This window comes from Elephantulus edwardii, unplaced genomic scaffold (genome assembly GCF_000299155.1).
Source record: "Elephantulus edwardii isolate Elephantulus edwardi_28Jun2011 unplaced genomic scaffold, EleEdw1.0 scaffold00038, whole genome shotgun sequence".
Taxonomy (NCBI): Eukaryota; Metazoa; Chordata; class Mammalia; order Macroscelidea; family Macroscelididae; genus Elephantulus; species Elephantulus edwardii.
In genome coordinates this window covers 6,157,796-6,176,777 of record NW_006399788.1, presented here as the reverse complement: position 1 = coordinate 6,176,777, position 18,982 = coordinate 6,157,796, and the positions used below count along the sequence as shown (strand labels likewise).

At 54.7% G+C, this 18,982-nt stretch overlaps 1 protein-coding gene across 1 annotated transcript; it reads left to right on the top strand.

Moving 5' to 3' along the window:
* The first annotated feature begins 3,312 nt into the window (after positions 1-3,312).
* HR (hair growth associated) lies at positions 3,313-18,056 on the top strand. Its single transcript, XM_006884902.1, has 18 exons — positions 3,313-3,948; positions 4,646-5,438; positions 7,067-7,217; positions 7,298-7,491; positions 8,900-9,064; positions 9,951-10,040; positions 10,196-10,311; positions 12,043-12,121; positions 12,579-12,742; positions 12,861-13,097; positions 13,317-13,482; positions 13,689-13,758; positions 13,963-14,093; positions 14,271-14,390; positions 14,487-14,602; positions 17,039-17,203; positions 17,652-17,780; positions 17,976-18,056. The coding sequence occupies exons 1-18, from the start codon at positions 3,337-3,339 to the stop codon at positions 18,054-18,056; spliced, it is 3,579 nt and encodes a 1,192-aa protein (XP_006884964.1). The 5' UTR covers positions 3,313-3,336.
* The last annotated feature ends 926 nt before the right edge of the window (positions 18,057-18,982 follow it).

Below are 18,982 nucleotides of genomic sequence, written 5' to 3'. Positions count from 1 at the left end.
GCGCATCCCTCTCATTGGAGTAGCCAGCTTGGAAATGGGGAGGGGGACAGCATCTCTCTCAGACATTGTGAGAAGCCAGGCCAAGGATGGCTTCTACTGAGAGGCCTGGGGAGTCCAGGGATGGGAGGTGGGTGCCTGAGGGGAAGGGAAGCGCCCCATGGGCGTGTGGGTTTCTGTGTGTGTGTCTGAATCTGTCTATGTGTGTTTGAATCTGTCTGTTTGTGTCTGTGCTCTGGAACCACCCCCGCAGAGCCAGGATGCTTCCTCGGGTGGAGGGTGCCCTGCTTTCCCATTTCCTCTCCTACTCTCTGCTCCCTCCCAGGAGCCACTCCCATGGGCTGATCTCCAGCGCGGCTCTGAGGCACCGGGTGTGCTAGAGATAGAGATGGGGAAGACCCCTGGAACTCAGGGATCCTGCTCTGGTCCCATCACTTACTTTTCTTAACACTAGGTGGAAACGCAGTCTTTAGAGAACGGGCCCACTAGCGCCTAGCCCCTCCTCGAATATCTAACTTGGGATACTTTCTGTCATTAGACCCCAGGAAAGAGTTTGGGTGGGAAACAGTGAAGAACATCTTGGCCAGGTGAGGAGGAGACAGGGCAGACACAGGCCAGCGGGTGTGTCCAAGTGCCAGCCCTGGAGAGGACCAGGAGCAAGTGGTCCAGCAGGCACAGGGCCCGGCTGGTGTGGGTCAGGGCGCCCATCACTGACCCGTGAGAACTCTACTGCCCCTGCCAGCTTTGGCACTGCCCCCTCCCAGCCGGCCCCGCCCTGGCACCCCGGGGGGCACCCCGCCCCATGGTGTCCTGGTCCAGCCCCTCCCGCCCTTTGCTCCAGTTCCCGGGCTTGGCACCTATAGTGGGGGTGCTGCCCGCCTGCCAGGCTCCGGGGCCGGGCCCACGGGAGGGTGGGGCGGCTGGGAAGCTGGCACGTTGCCCCGGGGGAGCCTCTCTCGGCAGGCGCCCGGGTGCCGCGGGGGGGAGGGGGGAACAAAGGGCTCATTCTCCCCGTGCGCAGCCGGTGGCATCGCCGGGGCGTTGGCGGAAGCCCCCGGGGCCCGGGAGGGGGCAGGCCCAGGCGGGGCCGCCGAATCACGGGCTCCTGTTTCCCGCAGGGTGCTGGAGGAGGAAACCGGCGGAGCAGCTTCCCCACTCCTCAGTTGCGTCTGGCGATGGCGATCAGAGGTCCTGCTGCGCTCTCCGCTGCGCTCTCCCTCCATTAGCCGCGCTGCGCCGTGCTGCGCCCTTGCTGGTGCCTTTCTCCTGGGTCCCGGGATCGGCCTCCCTTCCAGGCACGACCCCCTTCCCCTGTCCCTCGGCCTTTCCCCCACTCTGCCTTCTCCGACCCGGGGCGCGCGTTCCCCCCGGCCCGGCTACCTCTCTCCCTTCGGGGGCACCCGCTCCCTAGCCCGAGCCCGGCACTCCCCGCGGCGCAGCACGGAGTCTCGGCGTCCCATGGCGCAACCCACAGCTTCGGCCCAGAAGCTGGTGCGGCCGATCCGCGCCGTGTGCCGCATCCTGCAGATCCCGGAATCCGACCCCTCCAACCTGCGGCCCTAGAGCGCCCCCGCCGCCTCGGGGGAAAGTGAGCGAGCGAGCGCTGAGCGGAAAAAGCCAAAGGACGTGCTTTCGCCCGCCGGCCAGGAGGCCCCGGAGCCGGCCCATGGGGAGCGAGTGCCCGGTGCCGGCCAGGTCGCCCGCCGCCGCCCGCGCTGTGCCTGGTCCGTGAAGCCCAGGTAAGCACCGAGAGGGGGCGCCAGGGGAGCGCCTTCCGCGGAGACTCTCAGCCGGGATTTCTGAGCGCGCGGGACACAGGGACTGAGTTACCCGTGCCCCTTAGGGCTGGGCCACACATCTGAAAGTTGGGAAGCCGGCCGCTGCTGGACTGCGGCAGAGTGGTGGTCCCAGAAAACACTGGGGTCCTCTGCCACGGCTTCCTTGCCTCTGTCCTCAGGCGTCAGACTTCGCCGGGCTGGCCTGGGGGCCCGAGCGGAGAGAGCGCTTGCCTCTTTGGTGCCACCTGTCATCCTGGTCCCTTGCACGCACGTTCAATTTTCCCTCTCTTGCCGCTGTCTGGGGCCCGGCCCGCTTTCCCCGCCTCCTTCCCTCCTCCCGGCCAAACCGCAGCGAGCAGTGGCGGCTGGCTGCCCTGGCACTGCCGCCTGCGTTAGGGCAGCTTGACCCATTTCAGCGGAGGCCTCTTAATCCCCCTCTCCTCAACTGGCTCACTCCTCCTTTTAGGAGCAGGGTTGGAGATTTCAACCCTTACCAGTTGTCTTGGGCTTCAACTGGCTTCAGAAGCCAAGTTGAACACAGACAAGAGGCAGACTGCTCAGTTGTAGGAAGAGACAGCAGCCAGCGCTGGCTGACAGCCTCCTAGTGACTGCCCCAATACACTTACTACCTTATTTATAAGCCTGAGTCAGGGTCGGAGGGGGCTAGTAGCTCCCCAGCATACACTGTGGAAATAGCCTTCTGCCAATTTCTGAGCTATCCTGAAGAGAGGTAGTTCAAACCCACCAGCTGTTCCACAGGAGAAAGATAGTCAGTGTCCTCTCCTGGGACTTGTAACCTCTGACAACCCCCTTTGGATCAGTTCAGACTCAACAACAATGACTTTAAGAGTATTTTTACTTTCGTGGCCTAGAGGGTAAGGAGTTGTGTTGCCAACACAAAGGCAGGTGGTTCAAATTTACCTGTTGCTCTGGAGGAAGAAAGATGGGCATTCTCCTCCAATGTGACTTACAGCCTTGGAAAACCCATTGAAGGGTCCGTGATGGGTCAGTTCTGACTCCACGACAATGAGTTCTGTTGAGCATTTTGAGCACAATGACACTGAGACCTGTAAGAGTGGTGTAGACGTGCCCAAAGTCCTACAGCTAGTAACAGAGTCAGGACCTAACACTCCTGCCTTTCTACTGTGCTCACCCTGGCCGGTTTTTGGTGTTCCCGGTCTGGTCTTTTCCCATGGCTTGTGACCAGGTTCCTGGCTCAGTGAAGACAGTACAAATCATCCTAGAAAGGGCACCCTTTGCTGAGGGGGCTCAGTCCCAAGTGTGCTGCCAAATCCAAGGCTTTGGGGGAAGAGGTGGTCTCCCCACCTTGGGAAGCAGTGGAGTGCTCTCCCCAGTGGGGATCCTTTGCACCACCTGTGGTTAGGCCCTGTTGTACCCACCTGGGTAGACACTTGCTGTGCTGGTTTGAGTTGCCTTGGTGCTGCTAGGGCGGTGCTGCGCGAGATGGTAGAGTGCTTGGGGCAGGTGCCCAGGTTGTTCATGCTTTGATGATTATGCTCCAGGGACCTCTTTGGGAGAGCCCCATGAGGGCAGGAGAGTGATGGAGAGTACGCCCAGCTTCCTGAAGGACACCCCATCTTGGCAGAAGATAGCCTCTGAGAATGGCATCGTGGGACAGGAGCTGGGTACCTCACTGCAGGATGGCCTGCGCCACGGGGCACTGTGCCTGGAAGAGCCTGCTCCCTTCTGGAGGGGTGTCCTGAGCACCTCGGACTCCTGGCTGCCCCCTGGTTTCCATCAGGGTTCCAAGGACGCACTCCCACTGGTGGAGGGCGAGGGCCCTCGGAATGGGGAGAGGAAGGCCAGCTGGCTGGGTAGCAAGGAAGGGCTGCGTTGGAAGGAAGCGATGCTTGCCCATCCACTTGCGTTCTGTGGGCCAGCATGTCCACCTCGCTATGGCCCTTTGATTCCTGAGCAAAGTGGTGGCCATCCCAAGAGTGACCCTGTGGCCTTCCGGCCCTTGCACTGCCCCTTCCTTTTGGAGACCAAGATCCTGGAGCGAACTCCCTTCTGGATGCCCACCTGCTTGCCTCCTTACCTGGTGTCTGGTCTGCCCCCAGAGCGTCCCTGTGATTGGCCCCTGGCCCCATACCCTTGGGTCTACTCAGCGGGCCAGCCCAAAGTGCCCTCTGCCTTCAACCTAGGCAGCAAGGTGAGTGCCAGAACAGAGCGGTAACCTGGGGCTCAAACCACACCAGGGAGCTCGGTGGCCCTGGAGCAGCCCTGCCAGGGCAGCCTTCCTCCCTGTGCCCTACCATTCTGACCAAAAGATAAGACAGCACCCAAGTAGAGGCCTGGTTAAAAGGAGCCTACCATCTCAGAAATGTCCCAGGCCCCAAATCAACTCCATCTAACTAAGCCTCCCATGCCCATTTCAGAAACTGGCTCTCTCTTATCACCCCAGGGCAAGACACTGGGCATAGGGCCTTAGAATATGCAGCCTTTTGTTAGGGATATAGGCAAGTTCTGTGGAGATGTGTAGGCAGCACATGGGTGTCCCGTCTTGCATGAATGACCCTTATTTTCTAGGATGAGATTTAAAAATATTTTAAAAAGAGCCTGATATAAGGCAGTCAGAGCAGATCCTAGGGGCCCTTTGACTGTATCAGGCATTATGATTTTGGATGTGGGATAACGGAGAGGTCTGAGAATTCCTAGGGAAGGATCTGAGGGTATCAGGGTAGTGGGAGAGGCCCTAGAGGCCAGGGAGATGCTGTTTATGCAAATTCTTCTGTGCCTTCACCACCCTTAAGACCACACAGATGCATACCTGTGTGTCAGTTCTGCCCATCCCTTTATGCACTGGAGACTGAGGCCAGCACCAGCTTAACCTTTTCTCCTCCCTTTAGGGCTTTTACCACAAGGATCCAGGCAGCATTCTCAGGCTGGCAAAGGAGCCAGCTGCATCTGTGGAAGCTGGGGTGTTGGGCTTAGCCCCTGGTGGGCCCCTGCAGAGGGCCGGGGAGGTAGAACGTCCTCTGTTCCAACAGAGAGATGGAGAGACAGGAGCTAGCAAGCATCAGAATCTCTGCCCACTCTTCCTGGGGCATCCAGACACTGCTCCCCGGACCCCCTGGCCCACCTGTCCCCCAGGCCTCGTTCACACACTTGGGAACATCTGGGGTATGCCAGGGAGTGGGAGTCTTGGGTACCAACTGGAACCAACAACCACATCAAGGTGCCCCTCTCCTGGGCCTCCTACCACCCAGGTGGGCTGTTGTTCAACCCACACACCTAACAAAGATGAGGGTCTTGGCCATTGTGGCAAGTGCCAAGAGGGCCTGGAAGGGAGCACCAGCGGGGCAAGTGAATCCAGTGATGAAGTGAGCAAGGCCCCTGGTCCCCGGGCCTGCCTGCCCAACCAGCACACCAAGCTGAAGAAGACATGGCTCACACGACACTCGGAACAGTTTGCATGCCCAGGGGGCTGCCCAGGGGATGAGGAGAGCACAACTGGCCAGCTCCGGGCCCTCAAGAGGGCAGGCAGCCCTGAGGTCCAGGGAGCAGTGGGCAGCCCAGCCCCCAAGCGTCCACCTGACCCTTTCCCAGGCAGCATGGGGCAGGGGGCCAGAGGCTGGCAGGAGTTGCTGAACTCATCAATAGGGAACAAGGCGGAGGCAGAACGGCCTGATGACCAGAGAGGTAAGAGGGCTGTGTGAGGCTTGCAGGGGCCCCTGCTTGGGCAAGAGCAGCCGGTGCTGGGGCTTTGCAAGGGTGGAAATCACTAGGTCTGAGTGGTTCTCTCCCGGTTGTCAAGTTTCCCTCTGGGATCATGATGGTTCTCTGGGAATTCCTCAGCATCTTCAGGCCCGCGGTCTTCTAGCAAGTGGCTGTCCTCGTAGATCTCCTCCTGAGTCCCAGTGTGTTGATGGCAGTGTAAGGACGTGGTCAGAAGCCTGGGCTCTGGAGTCAGATTGCCTAGTTTCTGACTGCCAGCTGATAGCTGCCTGACTTTGGGTCTCAGTTTCTTCATCTATACAATGGGAATAAAGGTGGTACCTATCTTAGAAAGACAGCTGCAAAGATTAAATTATTAATAGAAAAAATATATTCACACATCTATTCTTCTGTCATCCTTAGTCATTGTCTCTGTAGGATACTCCAAGAGAAATTCTTGGTTGAGCTGGTTTCACACTATAAAAATGGAACAAGTATTATGCATCAAGTATCTTTTTAATTATATAATTTTAATAAATTATGCATATATATAAAAGAAAAATAGATCCACATAAAGGGCTTTTAAGACATCATTGCACTTCTTAAGCACTCATTAGGCAGCTCTGGTGGCCTACTGGTAAGGAGTTGCACTGCCTACCCAAAGGCATGTGGTTTGAATCCACCCGCTGCTATGAGTAAGGAAGAAGGGCAATCCCCTCCTGTACAATTTACTGCCTCTGAAAACCCACTGGAGTGTCGGCTGTGAGTTGGTTCTGCCTTGACAGTACATAGCAAGCACTCATCAAATGTTAGCTAAGTTATTATTCAGGTGACATTTCCCTGTCTGTGGCATGTCCTTTCCTGTCCCTCCTAAACGACTTCTTGTCTTGCCTCAGGAATGGCTACTTTCTTGGCCTGTTGGATTCAGAAGCCAAGTTTGCACTCTGTCGTACTGGCCCTTCGTAGAAGGTCCCAGCACAATTGGCCTCCATTTTGGTGACCCCTTTAATTCTCGGCTTTTGGGGCTCTGGACCTGGGTTTGGACTGGTGCTGGCCTTTCCAGAGTATCCCTGCACCTGGCGTGGATCTGTCCATGCCCTCCCAGACCTCTCTGCCTCTCCTGGGAACTTGTTGGCCCCTTCGCCTTCTCGGGTGACTGCACCTGTGGCCTGTGTTGAAACTCTTCAGCCTTCTCACCTTCCTGCGCCCTGTGTTCACGTTGGGATTATCTCCTCACACTGTCATGCAGCCAACGGTATCACTAAGCCTGCGGCAGAGCAGTCCAAAGCTGGCACTGGCCGGATCCTCTACTTGTGGCAGGATGCTTGCCCCTAACTGCTTCCAGCCTCGGGCCCGGCACCCCAGACCTCTTCTTCTTGGCCTTCAGTTGATGACAGGGCATTCTCAGGCTCCCTGCTCAGCCTGTTTTACTTTTTTTTTTTTTTTTTAAATAATCTTTGCCTAGTCCACTCTGACTGGTTCTGAATCAAGCCACAGAGGTTATGGCCAGGCACAGGGCACTGTTTATGTGTGGAGAGGGTGCTCCAGTCGGGGCTGGGCTGGCAAACCCCCAGAAAATGCAGACTTTTGACCAGCAGTGTTGTCCCCTCCAGGAACGGGAGATGGCAGGGTCAACCTCCAAGAGGAGGAAATTCAGGACACACCTTGCACAGCCCACCCGGCCGGTGTCTGTCAGTGTCAAAGCTGTGCTCAAGCAGCTGGAGAGGTGGGAGGACTGGCTGGCTGCTCCCAGCACGTGCGGAGGTGAGCCCGTGGCTCCTGGGCAGCCCCACCATCCTCTCTTTAAAAGTTTCCCTTCTCATCCGTCCCTGCTCTATCTTCAGATTGCCTCTACGAGGAGGAGCGGAGCAACCACCAGAGGACGACTCCACAGCCAGCTCTGAGGAGGGCAGAGGGTGGGGCCCAGAAGCCCAGCTCAGCGTGAGCCTCGCCAAGCACCTGCTGAGTGGTTTAGGGGACCGACTGTGCCGCCTGCTGCGGAGGGAGCGGGAGGTCCTGGCCTGGGCACAGCGAGCAGGTGAGCTCAGGCACACGCACCCAGGGACCATGAGGCCCTCTGGGTGGGGACTCCTCTGCTATTCCTCCTTCCCCCCACCGCTGTGGGCATTTCACATCCCTGCCCACAACTCTGAAATGCTCCCGTCCTACTCCACTTCTATTCCCCAGCTTGTGCCTTTAGTCAACATGTCTTATGATGTTTCTGGCCTGAGTGGGGGATGTTAGGAAGGTGTAAAGCCTGGTCCAGCCCAGTTCTCTGAGTGCTTCTGGTCTTGTTGGGAAAACAAGACTGGGTACCATTTGCCTCTGCGGGAGCATGTGGAAGTTGGTCTTTCTGAGGATTTGGGGGCTGCAGAAGGCTGAGGTAGTAAGATCTAGTCCTGGGAGGCTGGTAGACCTGGGGCTGATGTCAGAGGTGGATCTGAAGCAGCAGGCATCGAGCAGAGCCCTGCCCTGACTACCTCCTTTTCAAGACATCTCTGGTCCTGCCCCTCTCTGGGATGAAGGGTCACTGGTGCCCCAGAAACGCCAGTCCTCACATTTCATCAGCGGCCCCATCTTCTCCCCCACCACTCCCTTGCATACATCCTGGATTCCAGGCACACCGCACCACCACCCTTCCCGGATCACCCAAGCGTGTCCATACCCTCAGGCCTTGGCACTTGCTGATCCCTGTTTCTGGAATGGCCTTCTCCTCTCTCTGGTGAACGACACCCTTACTCATCGTTTGAGGTTCTTGTGAAGCCAAACGTCCCTCCTCTTTCCTACCCTTGGCCTCCCATTGCATTTTCAGGTTCCAACTCCACCACCACCTGGTGCCCTAACCATTGGCTCTGGGAAAATAAGGACCAAGTCCTTATAAGCTCAGAATGTGCAACATCCAGCAAGTGATAGGTGTTTGTCAAATGAATATATGAATGTATGCCTAATGGCATCTCTTCTACCAACCAACAAGGACTTGGTCTGAAAATTTACTCTTAAAATGCTTTCATTTGGATGAGGGGAGATGTAACTTTCTCCTAATGTTTCCTCTTCTGGTACAGAACCGTCCCCCCCCAAAACCAGAATGGTTATTATATGTTTCCACGTGTGGTAGCATACAGGACAGAGGTCGGGAGAGAGAGAGGTGGATAAAGAACATGTTGGAAGCGGTATAGCTTTAGGGCCAATGGAGGGACCGAAGGGGGCAGAAAGGGAATGGGGGCTTTAGTGAAGAGTGTTGCTGAGACCTTCACTTGTCTTTGGAAAGAGTTTATTGGAGAGGGTGGTGCTATAGTGAGGCTCTACTGTGTAAAGAAGGGGCATTTGTCACCCTTGGTTGGACCCTCAGTGATAACTGCTCCTTGCTTCTGCCTCATATCCCTGCCTGGGTCCTCAAAAGAGGATCTGCTGAGCCCTCTGACCCTGTTCTCTCCTGTGGTCGCCAGGCCAGGGTCCAGTCACTACAGAGGACGATGCAAGTGTTCCGCGCAGCTGCAGCCGTTGCCAGCATGGACTCTTCAACACCCACTGGAGATGCCCCCGCTGCAGCCATCGGCTGTGTGTTGCCTGTGGCCGAGTGGTGGGTGCGGGGAGAGCCAGGGAGAAAGCAGGTAGGAGACACGTGGGGACCCTGGGCGGGAAGGGATGGAGGTCTCAGCTGGGCTGTTCTAAAGTTTGTGACCCTGTTTTGGCTGCCTCACCTTAGGAAGTACTCCCCATCAACTCCCAGTCCCAGCCCCAGCCCTTTCCCTCTCCCCAGCTACCAAGGCCAAGCTCACAAGAAGTTAAAGTAGATATATCCTTCTTTACCCAACTTTCACATTTTAACACAACACTGAGACGTGGGAGTTACTGTCTCTCATTTACAGGTGAAAAAAAAAATAACCCTCAAATGACTTGGCCAAGGTCACACAGCTAGTAAGTGTTGCAGCCGAGATTTTAAGTCAGGTCTTCTGATTCTTGGGTTGCTCCCCTCTCCCCTTCAGCTCAGTCACTTGAGGGCTTGAAATTTCTCAGTGTTCCTGTTCTAATAGATGTGGCCATGAAGGGTTCTAAGGTCAAACCCTTTTCTAAATGTTCTAATCTGCATGGCCACCTTGAAGTCTTGCAGTGCATATCAGCATATTAAGGGCTCTGAATTCATCAAAGAAACATGCTTCACTGTTTAACAACAACAACCGCAAAAATTCCATGGTTTTAAGATTCTTTTTTTTTTAATGTCACCATTCTTTTTCTTCTTTATTATTATTTTATTATTTTGTGTGACTGGTACAGGAGGAGATTGTCCCTCCTTTTCCCAGCAGAGCATCTGGTGGATTTGAACTGTGTGCCTCTGGGACAGCAGCAGAGCTTCTTGCCACTAGGCCACCAGAGCTCCCCGGTTTTAAGATTCTTGAGCTCCTTAATTTAGGCACCATGTCCTTGACCAATTTCCCCTGAGCGTCACCTTGGTTACCTTGATTTCCTGACCTTCCGCTTCCCCCTTCCCACCCACAGGCTCTCGGGAGCAGTCCACAGAGGAGTGTGTCCAGGAGACTGGGCACAGTGCCTGTTCTTTGATGCTGACCCAATTTGTCTCTGGCCAGGGTGAGCCATCTTGGGAGGGGTGTGGAGTGCAGTGGACTTGAAGCAGACTGGCTTCCGGTCTGCGTGCCCTTCACCTAGATCCCATCCTATTTGGTGAGGCAAAGTCATACAAGCCCCCACTTATCATCCATCTCTTATCTCCCCCCCCTCCACAGCTTTGGCAGAACTGAGCACTGCAATGCACCAGGTCTGGGTCAAGTATGACATTAGGGGGCACTGCCCCTGCCAAGCTGATGCCAGGGTGTGGGCTCCTGGAGATGGGGGCCAGCAGGTAAGATTCAGGACAAAAGACAGGTGACAAAGGGGCAGGTGGTGGTGGGCCTCAGGCTTGGGTGTGTCTGAGATTACTGGCTGGAAGCTCTGTGGGGCAGGTCTCCTCCGGCCTGTAGGCTCCCTGAATTAGTGGGTTCGAAGCCACTGGGGTTATTTCTGCATACTTTAGACCATACTGTGTTTAGGATTCCCTAAGCAACTCTTTTCTACCTAACATTACACTGTATAACATTTAGTGCTTTTCTTGTTTCTGAGAATTCATTGTGTTTTTCTGTGAAGAGTCATGCAGTAATTTTGGTTCCTGTTCAATAATTTCTACACGAGTTGTTCTATGGCATTGTTCGCATTCTTCGAAATGTAGGAACGTCTTCATTATTTCCATTCTGGCTGTTCCGATTGGTGGCTTTCTTTTGATGGCAACATAGAGGGACCTGAGAGCAGGGTGAAGTCAGGTTATGGCCCTGCCTTTCTCTGGGGCTGAGGATCCACAGACGGGGGTGCTTGCACATGGCATTTGCCCTGCCCTCCCCTCCCTCGGCACAGTTCTGTCTGCACAGACCTCCTCCTGCTCTTGGTGCATAGTTTAGCTTAGCACTTGCCACAGAGCTCTTTGGCGTGTGGCAGGTCATGGCCTGGCCTCCTTCACAATAGTCCCTGAACTTAGCTCACAGTGGGTGCTCAGTATCCAGTTTTAGAAGTTTTCATAAAGTAATTTTGTTATTACAACACTCATTCACTCAAGAAATTTTTTGGAATACATTTTACGTGCTCTGCCCTGCTGTACTCCATACTGGTTGTGGAAAATACAAGTATAAAGAAGAAAAAGATGAGACATATAATGCCACCAGTAACATTTTGACATATTTTCCCAGTTATTTTATTCATAACTCTTTTGGTGGCTTTGTGATAAGGAGTCATACTGCTGACCCAATGACAGGTGGTTTGAATCCACCAACTGTTCTGAGGGAGAAAGATAGGCAATCTTCTCTTGTGTGATTGACTACTTTTGCAAACCCACTGGATGGTCAGCTATGAGTTGGTTTCAACTCAATGGCACATCAGAGCAACATCACTGTAGCATATAGGGGTCCTTCCTGGTTGCACAGGGATTAAAAACCTTGATTTGATCAGCAGCTCAGACCCACTAGATGCTGCATAGGGGAAAGTTGTGGCAAGCTGCCCTCCTAAATATTGCAACCTTAAAAGCTCTGTGGAGAAGTTCTACTTTGTCCTATAAGACACCGTGAGTCATAATCAACTTAAATCTCTTTGGTTATTTTAGCATACTTCAGATTACACTATATTTAGGGTTCCCTAAGAAACTCTTTTCTACCCAACATTGTATCATACAACATTTTCCTCTTTGTAAAACATGTTCTTAGGAATGTACAAAGTCCATTGCTAATGCTTGTGCCTAAACTGAAATTAGGTGCATTTGCCATCTTAAAATCTCAGTTTGGATGAGGGGAGGGGAATAGTATGTTGCCAGGAGGAACCAGTCCTTGGATAAGGAGATCACGCTTGGAAAGGTGGAGGGGCAATGCAGATGAAGAAGAGCTTGGATGAGATGGACTGAGGCAGTAACTAAGGTTATAGGGGCAAGTGTGTTGGAGACAGAGAGAGCGGCTCAGGACAGGACAGGGTTCAGAGCTACTGTGCATGGGGTCACTATGAGTTGCAGATGACTCAGTGACACATAACAACAACAACAACAACATAGGTTTACCAGAAGGAATCAGCAGAGAAAACTCCCCCTCAACAACCTGCCTGCAATGGGGATACCAACAGGACCAAGGACATCAAAGAGGGTGAGCAGCTTGTTCCCTTGGCCCGGGAGGGAGGGACGGTGGGCCAGGGTTTGAGATAGAGAGGGAACAGCAGCTGGTGGCGGGTTCCAGGAGGTCCCACTCCCGTCCCCAGTTAGCTCTATCACTCCTCTCACATCCTTCTAGACTAAAAATAATCTCAACATAAGTCTAAAATAAGCCCAGCCCACAGCCTTGGCCTCAAGGCTTTCGTCTAGATCTTCTGTTCTAAGCTTAACCAAAGTACCAGTTCTGAGCCTTCCTTTCTAGACATCTGGAGCTGACATCAGGGAACACGTTTGTGGGCAGGTGGGAGCAGGAATGTGTTTTCTGTGGGCAGGTGAAGGCAGTGCGCAGAGAGCAGGCCTGACCAGGAGGTGTAAGAGGAGTGTAAGACAGTAGAACTTCATGAGAAAAGGGGAGCCAAATTGGAAGCCCCTCACCATTTCTTCCTCAACAGAGATCCCAGATTCCACAGAGAGCCCAGCAGAGGACCGTGCTGGCCGAGGGCCCCTACCTTGTCCCTCTCTCTGCGAACTGCTGGCCTCCACTGCTGTCAAACTCTGTTTGGGGCATGAGCGGATACACATGGCCTTTGCCCCTGTCACTCCGGCCCTGCCCAGCGTGAGCAAGGGCATGGAGGGAGGACTGGGAACCTGGGGACCAGAGGCTGGGCCAGCTCTCCCTGACAGCCTGGGTGAGTCCTGAGCCTTCCTGTCCCTCCATCCCTCCCTCCTTGCAGGATGATCGTATCACCAACATCCTTGACAGCATCATTGCACAGGTAGTGGAGCGGAAGATCCAGGAGAAAGCCTTGGGGCCAGGGCTTCGGGCTGGGCCAGGCCTACGCAAGGGCCTGGGCCTGCCGCTGTCCCCCGTACGGCCCAGGCTGCCTCCCCCTGGGGCTCTGCTGTGGCTTCAGGAGCCTAGGCCTCGACGTGGCTTCCACCTCTTCCAAGAGCACTGGAGACAGGGCCAGGTGAGGCCTCCCATCACTACCCACCTCACATTGCATGGCCGACCCATCAAGGTCTTGGTTTCTGGGTTCAGGTAGATATCCAGGTGCTGAGAGAGCAGCAAGCCCTGGTCCCCATGCTGTTCTGGTTCATTCTACATCACCACTCAGCCTGGTTATGGTGGGGCCCCTCCTCCATCCTATGTTCCATGCCACCTTACTCTCTCCATTCTCCCTCAACAGCCTGTGTTGGTGTCAGGGATTCAGAGGACTTTGCGAGGCAAACTTTGGGGGATGGAAGCTCTGGGGGCACTGGAAGGACAGGTCCAGGCACTAACACCCCTCGGGCCTCCCCAGTCCACAAGCCTGGGCAGCACAGCATTCTGGGAGGGATTCTCCCGGACTGAGAGTAAGTATTCCCAAGATGGGTGAGAGGGAGCTGGGTGCCCCAAGTCCTAAGGGAGCAGCTGAGCCGTGGAGAGGCCTTGGCTGTGTCTAGAAGCAGGGCTCAGGGGTTAAAAACGGAACTCTTATGTTACTATCACTGAGGAGGGGAGATTCAGGACAAGGAAGTTCCTCCCTAGACCAATGGCCATTCTGTCTTTTCTCCCTCAGTTCGCCCAAAGTCAGATGAGGGGTCTGTCCTCCTACTGTGCAGAACTCTGGGGAAGGAGGATGCTGACAGGTATGTAAGAGCCAAGGGCTAGCCTGCTCTCCCCAGCTGCTGTCTGTCCACTGCCCATGTCTCCCTCTTCTTTCACGCCCTCTCTCTCTGTGTCCCTTCATTCACCTCTGCTTGTATGTTAAGGTCATCCCAAGGAGGGCACCACCCTCGTGGTGGAGGGTGCCTGGGTTGGGTCTGCTGAGCATGGCCCCTCTCCCCCTACAGGGTAGAGAACCTGACTGCCAGCCTGCCACTCCCAGAGTACTGCGCCCCTCATGGGCAGCTCAACCTGGCTTCCTACCTCCCGCCGGGCCCCACCCTGCATCAACTGGAGCCTCGGCTCTGGGCAGCCTATGGTGAGTGCTGGACACCCTGTGGTGAGAGCTGGGCACCAGGTCCACTCTTTTCCTGCCCGGTCCCTAGCCCCATGCCCTGTCATCACTAGGCCTGGTTGTGTCTGTACCAGGGCCCTGAGACCCAGAGGGCTTCTTCTCATTTCATCCCTCAGCTGTCCTCTCTCCACCTCCCTACAGGTGTCAGCCCACACCGTGGACACCTGGGGACCAAGAACCTATCTGTGGAGGTGACTGACCTGGTCAGTATCCTGGTATACGCTGAAGCACCACTGCCAGCCTGGCACCGGGTACAGAAAGGTGAGTTGTTGACTGGAGACGACTATGGTGGGGACAAGTTACAGACATGTGGTTTCTCTGCCTACCTTGTCACACTGAGCTTGCTTTCTCCCTCAGACTTCCTCTCAGGCCTGGACGGAGAGGGGCTGTGGTCTCCAGGCAGCCAGGTCAGCACCGTGTGGCACGTGTTCCGAGCACAGGACGCCCAGCGCATCCGCCGCTTTCTCCAGATGGTGAGGAGGATGCGGGCGTGGGGCTGACAGCCTCCCCTTTCCATTGCCCAGCCCCCACACTCCTTGGGTGCAGCTCCCAGACTGAGGTGCACTTCCAGTCTGCCCAAGTGCCCGGTGTGATCACGTGCTGCCCACAGCCAGCCTCAGTCCTTACCCACCTCCCTCAGGTGATTTGGACATACCGGGTCCACACAGGTACGGAGAAGGCTGACCCAGGAATGTGGTGGAGCTCAGAGAAGAAGGCAGGGGAAGTTGAGGCAGCAGAGTTAGGACTTAATGATATAATAGGAGCAATGCTGTCACTTCTTAGAGGCCTACCACATGGCGGCAGTTATGCCAAAGGCCTTCAGTACTTCATCTCATTTAATTGTCACAATCACCTCCTGAAGTGGTTATGGCTAACCCCTTTTTATAGATGAGAGAACAGGCTCAGTGGTAGAGCTGGCATCTGAGCCTATGTCTGTTCCAACCGCAGGGTCACTATGCTGGGCTGCTCCTCAGAGAGGCAGCTTCTCCTTCATGGGCACGGGGTGAGGACGAGGTGGAAAACAAAGAGATTTCACCTGAGATGCTGTCTTTCCATGTTCGTTTTCCCTCAGTGACTGGTTTAATGGAGACGGGTGTGTCAGAGACAGTGCAATTGGCACAGGACAGAGCAGAGTTTAGGGCTGTTGTATATAGGGTTGCTATGAGTCGCAAGCAACTTGACAGCACATAACAACAACAGTCTTATGAGGAGAGATTTCTTGGAGGAGGGCCTCTCTGAGACACCGGCAAGAAAGGGGGCTGAGGGAAACAGGTGAGGTGGAGGTAGATTCTGAGCCAGAATAAAGAGCCAGGGAAAATGAGGACATGTAGACAGAGGAGTTAAGAGGTAGGAACCTCCAGAAAATTAGAAGATGTTGGTCATTGTTAAAGGTAGGGCAGGGCCCACAGTTTCAAAGTCCAGGTAGGTGAGCCCTCATTATCCTGGGGAAACACTTCTACCAGGTGTTCACCCCTGCCAAATCACACATATGTATACACATACGCACCCCGCCCCATGAATCTGCTACCACCTTCCTGCCCACCAGCACACAGGTCCACAGACACATCTAGACAAATAGGCTTCAATAGATGCATACACAGAAATCAGAGCTCACAGGGAAACAGACAGAAGCACACCTTCACAAACAGATGGCCTAATGTAGCCTGGGTGTGACTGGCTGTGATCTCAGGTGGCCCTGGGAAGTCCTGTATGACCAGACCAAGATGACTCATGGAGAAGGTCTGAGGGCACATTCTCACTGGGTGGGCCTGAGGAGCCCTGCTCCAGCTCCCGGATGGACCTGAACTTCAGGGGGGCAAAGGAATCTTGGCATCTGGCTAAAATTGCCTTGGGGTCCAACCTGCTTAGCCAGCCAATTTCTCCTGCATGGCCCAGTCTTGTAGCCCTACGCCTGGGAGCAATGGCTGAGTGAGGCTGGTGACCAGTTGGAGCATGATGCTGGCGTTCACCCCTGCAGGTGTTCACAGGGCACTTCCTTCTCTGGCTCCCACGAGTCCCTGCCTGTCTCAGGAGCTCCTGTCTGGTTGGGCTGGTGAAGGCCCCTTAAATCTGTGCCCGCTCCAGAGGCTGCAGCCTGGACAGGCCTGCCTGTCCACCCACTTGGGAGCTAGAACTCCTGTGTGGCCTTGCCTTTATTGGATTGAGATCTTAGAAGAATCTGATGAATGCTTTGGATTGTCTCATCAGGGACACCCACAGTTTAGCATATAATTTAGAAAGTTCTTAACGAGTCCAGGTTAAGAACTGCTAGTATAGACACTTATGCTCTGGGATTATTCATGAAATCCTCCTAGATTTCAGAGGAAGGTGCACTGTGGAGAACGGAAGCAAAGGCGCTATGGCTGCAGAGACTATTAAAGGCACCTGAAAGCAAACAAAAAACCTGTTGCCATCAATTTGATTCAAATTCACGGCAACCCCAAGGTGTCAGAGAAGAGCTCTGCACCCTAAGGTTTCAAGGGCTTATTTTTGTAGAAGTAAATCACTAGGCATTTCTTTTGAGGCACATTTTGAGTGGCTTCAAACCTCCAGTTTTTTATTTAGCCACCAACTCTGTTAACTATTTACGCTACCCAGGAAGGGACTCAACTGAAGGCATTTGATTTCAAGAAGGGCAATTATTTAGATCACTTTTGCTCATAATCATCAATCTTTTCCTCTAAATTCCTGACTAGATGTCTGTCCCTTGTCCTAAGCTGCCCCTGGTCTCTTTTTTTTCCCCCTCCCAACCTCTCTGTCTCTCTCTCTCTGCCTTTTCTTTGAAGATTTAGGCATATCATCTCTTCTCCTCACCCCTTTCCTCTGGGAAGGCTATGCTCTGCGTCCTCTAGCAGCCTGCCGTCCCTCCTACCCCTCACTCATACTCATCCACCCTTCTTTTCTTTCAGGTATGCCCTGCTGGGGCAGGCACCCTGGAGCCCGGGGTCCCTGGCAGCTGCTACCTCGATGCCGGGCTGCGGAGGCGGCTGCGGGAAGAGTGGGGTGTGAACTGCTGGACCCTTCTCCAAGCACCTGGAGAGGCTGTGCTGGTGCCTGCAGGGGCCCCCCACCAGGTGCTTCTGCTGTGGGGTGGGGTGAGGAGGCTGTTCTTGTGGAAAGATCAGAATAGCAGAGGCAGCAAGAACACACAGTACATTTATATGGTGATCCCTGGCCCTGTTATGACTTCATTCCTCTCAGAACTCTGAGAACTGGGCAGAGGGAACAGGAATGCACGTCCTTGTTATAGAGACGCAGGAAGGGAGCAGCTGAATGTCTTCTTAATGCCACAGCCAATAGAAAGCTGTGTTTCATCCTGACCTCCTCAGCATGCTGCAGTGCTCCATGTCCTCAGATGCCACTGCCTGAGCCCTTGCTGGCATCCTTTCAGTCTACTTTTGGCCAAACCCTTTAGAGTGTCTAGTTGTATATCCAATCTCTGAGCATTAGATGGGGTTTATAGGAGAGGATCTGTGACCCTGAGTCTCTGCTGATCCTCTTGCCATGACCTTCCTGGCACAGGTGCAGGGCCTGGTCAATACTGTCAGTGTCACTCAGCACTTCCTGTCTCCTGAGACATCAGCCCTCTCAGCTCAGCTCTGCCACCAGGGACCCAGCCTTCCCCCTGACCGACGCCTGCTTTGTGCCCAGGTGAGTGGCGTGCAGCCCACCCCTGCCCCTCTAGGGTCTGTCTTTCCAGGGCTCCGTTGGGGTGCACACAGCAGATTCAGCTCTGCCCCAGGAGGCAACTAACTGTCTAAGGGAGAAGAGTGTTCTTCCTGGTGAGAGTGGAAGACCCAGGCCCAGGAATGTGGCTGAACTGTCCTTGTCTTCTCTTTCTCCTAGATGGACTGGGCTGTGTTCCAAGCGGTGAAGGTGGCTGTGGGAACATTACAAGAGGCTAACAGGGGGATCCCAGGTGTCTAGAGCAGGGGTGGGGAACAGGTGGGCCAGGTGCACAGCTTCAGCAGGGAGACCTGTTTGGGGACTTGGAAACTTTTGGTCAATCTGGCAAGCAAAGTACCACTCTGGGCACAAATAGGGCACCCCATTCTACGCCTCTGCCCTGGGCACCCAAATCAACAACCACAATGGCACCGAAGCTCCCTCTTCATAGTACCTGGTCCACATCAGAGATGACTGGCTCACCCCACCCCACCTCCTAACCCAGGAGAAAAACAACCCTTCCTTGGGGGACCTTGAGAATCATTCTGGCTTTAGCAACACCTGCTTCCTCTGCCTTGTCACCTCCTGCCTCCACCGTGCTCTGAACTCTGCTTATACCACCTTCACCCTCTGTTCTCCCAGGTGTTTCTGGGCAAGGAGCCCTTGAGATCTGCCCTCTCTCGCCCACCACCAGGGGAGTTATCAGTGTCAAGGAGGGAGGGGATCATGGGACTTACCAGGCTTGGTTGGAAGGAGTGATTTGGATGATGCCACCCTGCCCATGCTCCCTCCCTCCACACTCGTTTGTGAATGCTGCCAGTGTGGTTGGGGAGGGAGGGGAAACATGGAAATCTATGGTGGGCGGGACTGGGGTCAGGATAATAGGGGCTGCCACCACCTCTGCCCGCTCCTCTACCTGGGACCTGGGGTCTTGGCACCCACTGAGGAGAAAATGGAACGTTCTGTGAGGCTGCCCCCCAAAGATGACTCCCGGCAGGCACAGCAGCAAAGCAGAGCCCCAGGGCACAATAGCACCACCTCTGTGCAGCCGTGGCGACTGAGAACCCAGAGCTACAGCCTCCCTGTACACCCAAGCTACCCACTTCTCCTAGCTGACCTGCTGTGGAGACCCGGGCTTGGGGCCCAGGGGAGCCCTTGCCCAGCTGGTCGGCTAGAATGTCTCAGAT

Coding starts and splice junctions, on each gene's coding strand:
- HR (XM_006884902.1), top strand. CDS start 3,337: ATGGAGAGTACGCCCAGCTTCCTGAAGGACACCCCATCTTGGCAGAAG. Junction 7,492..8,899: donor GGCCTGGGCACAGCGAGCAG/GTGAGCTCAGGC, acceptor TGTGGTCGCCAG/GCCAGGGTCCAGTCACTACA. Junction 9,065..9,950: donor GAGAGCCAGGGAGAAAGCAG/GTAGGAGACACG, acceptor TCCCACCCACAG/GCTCTCGGGAGCAGTCCACA.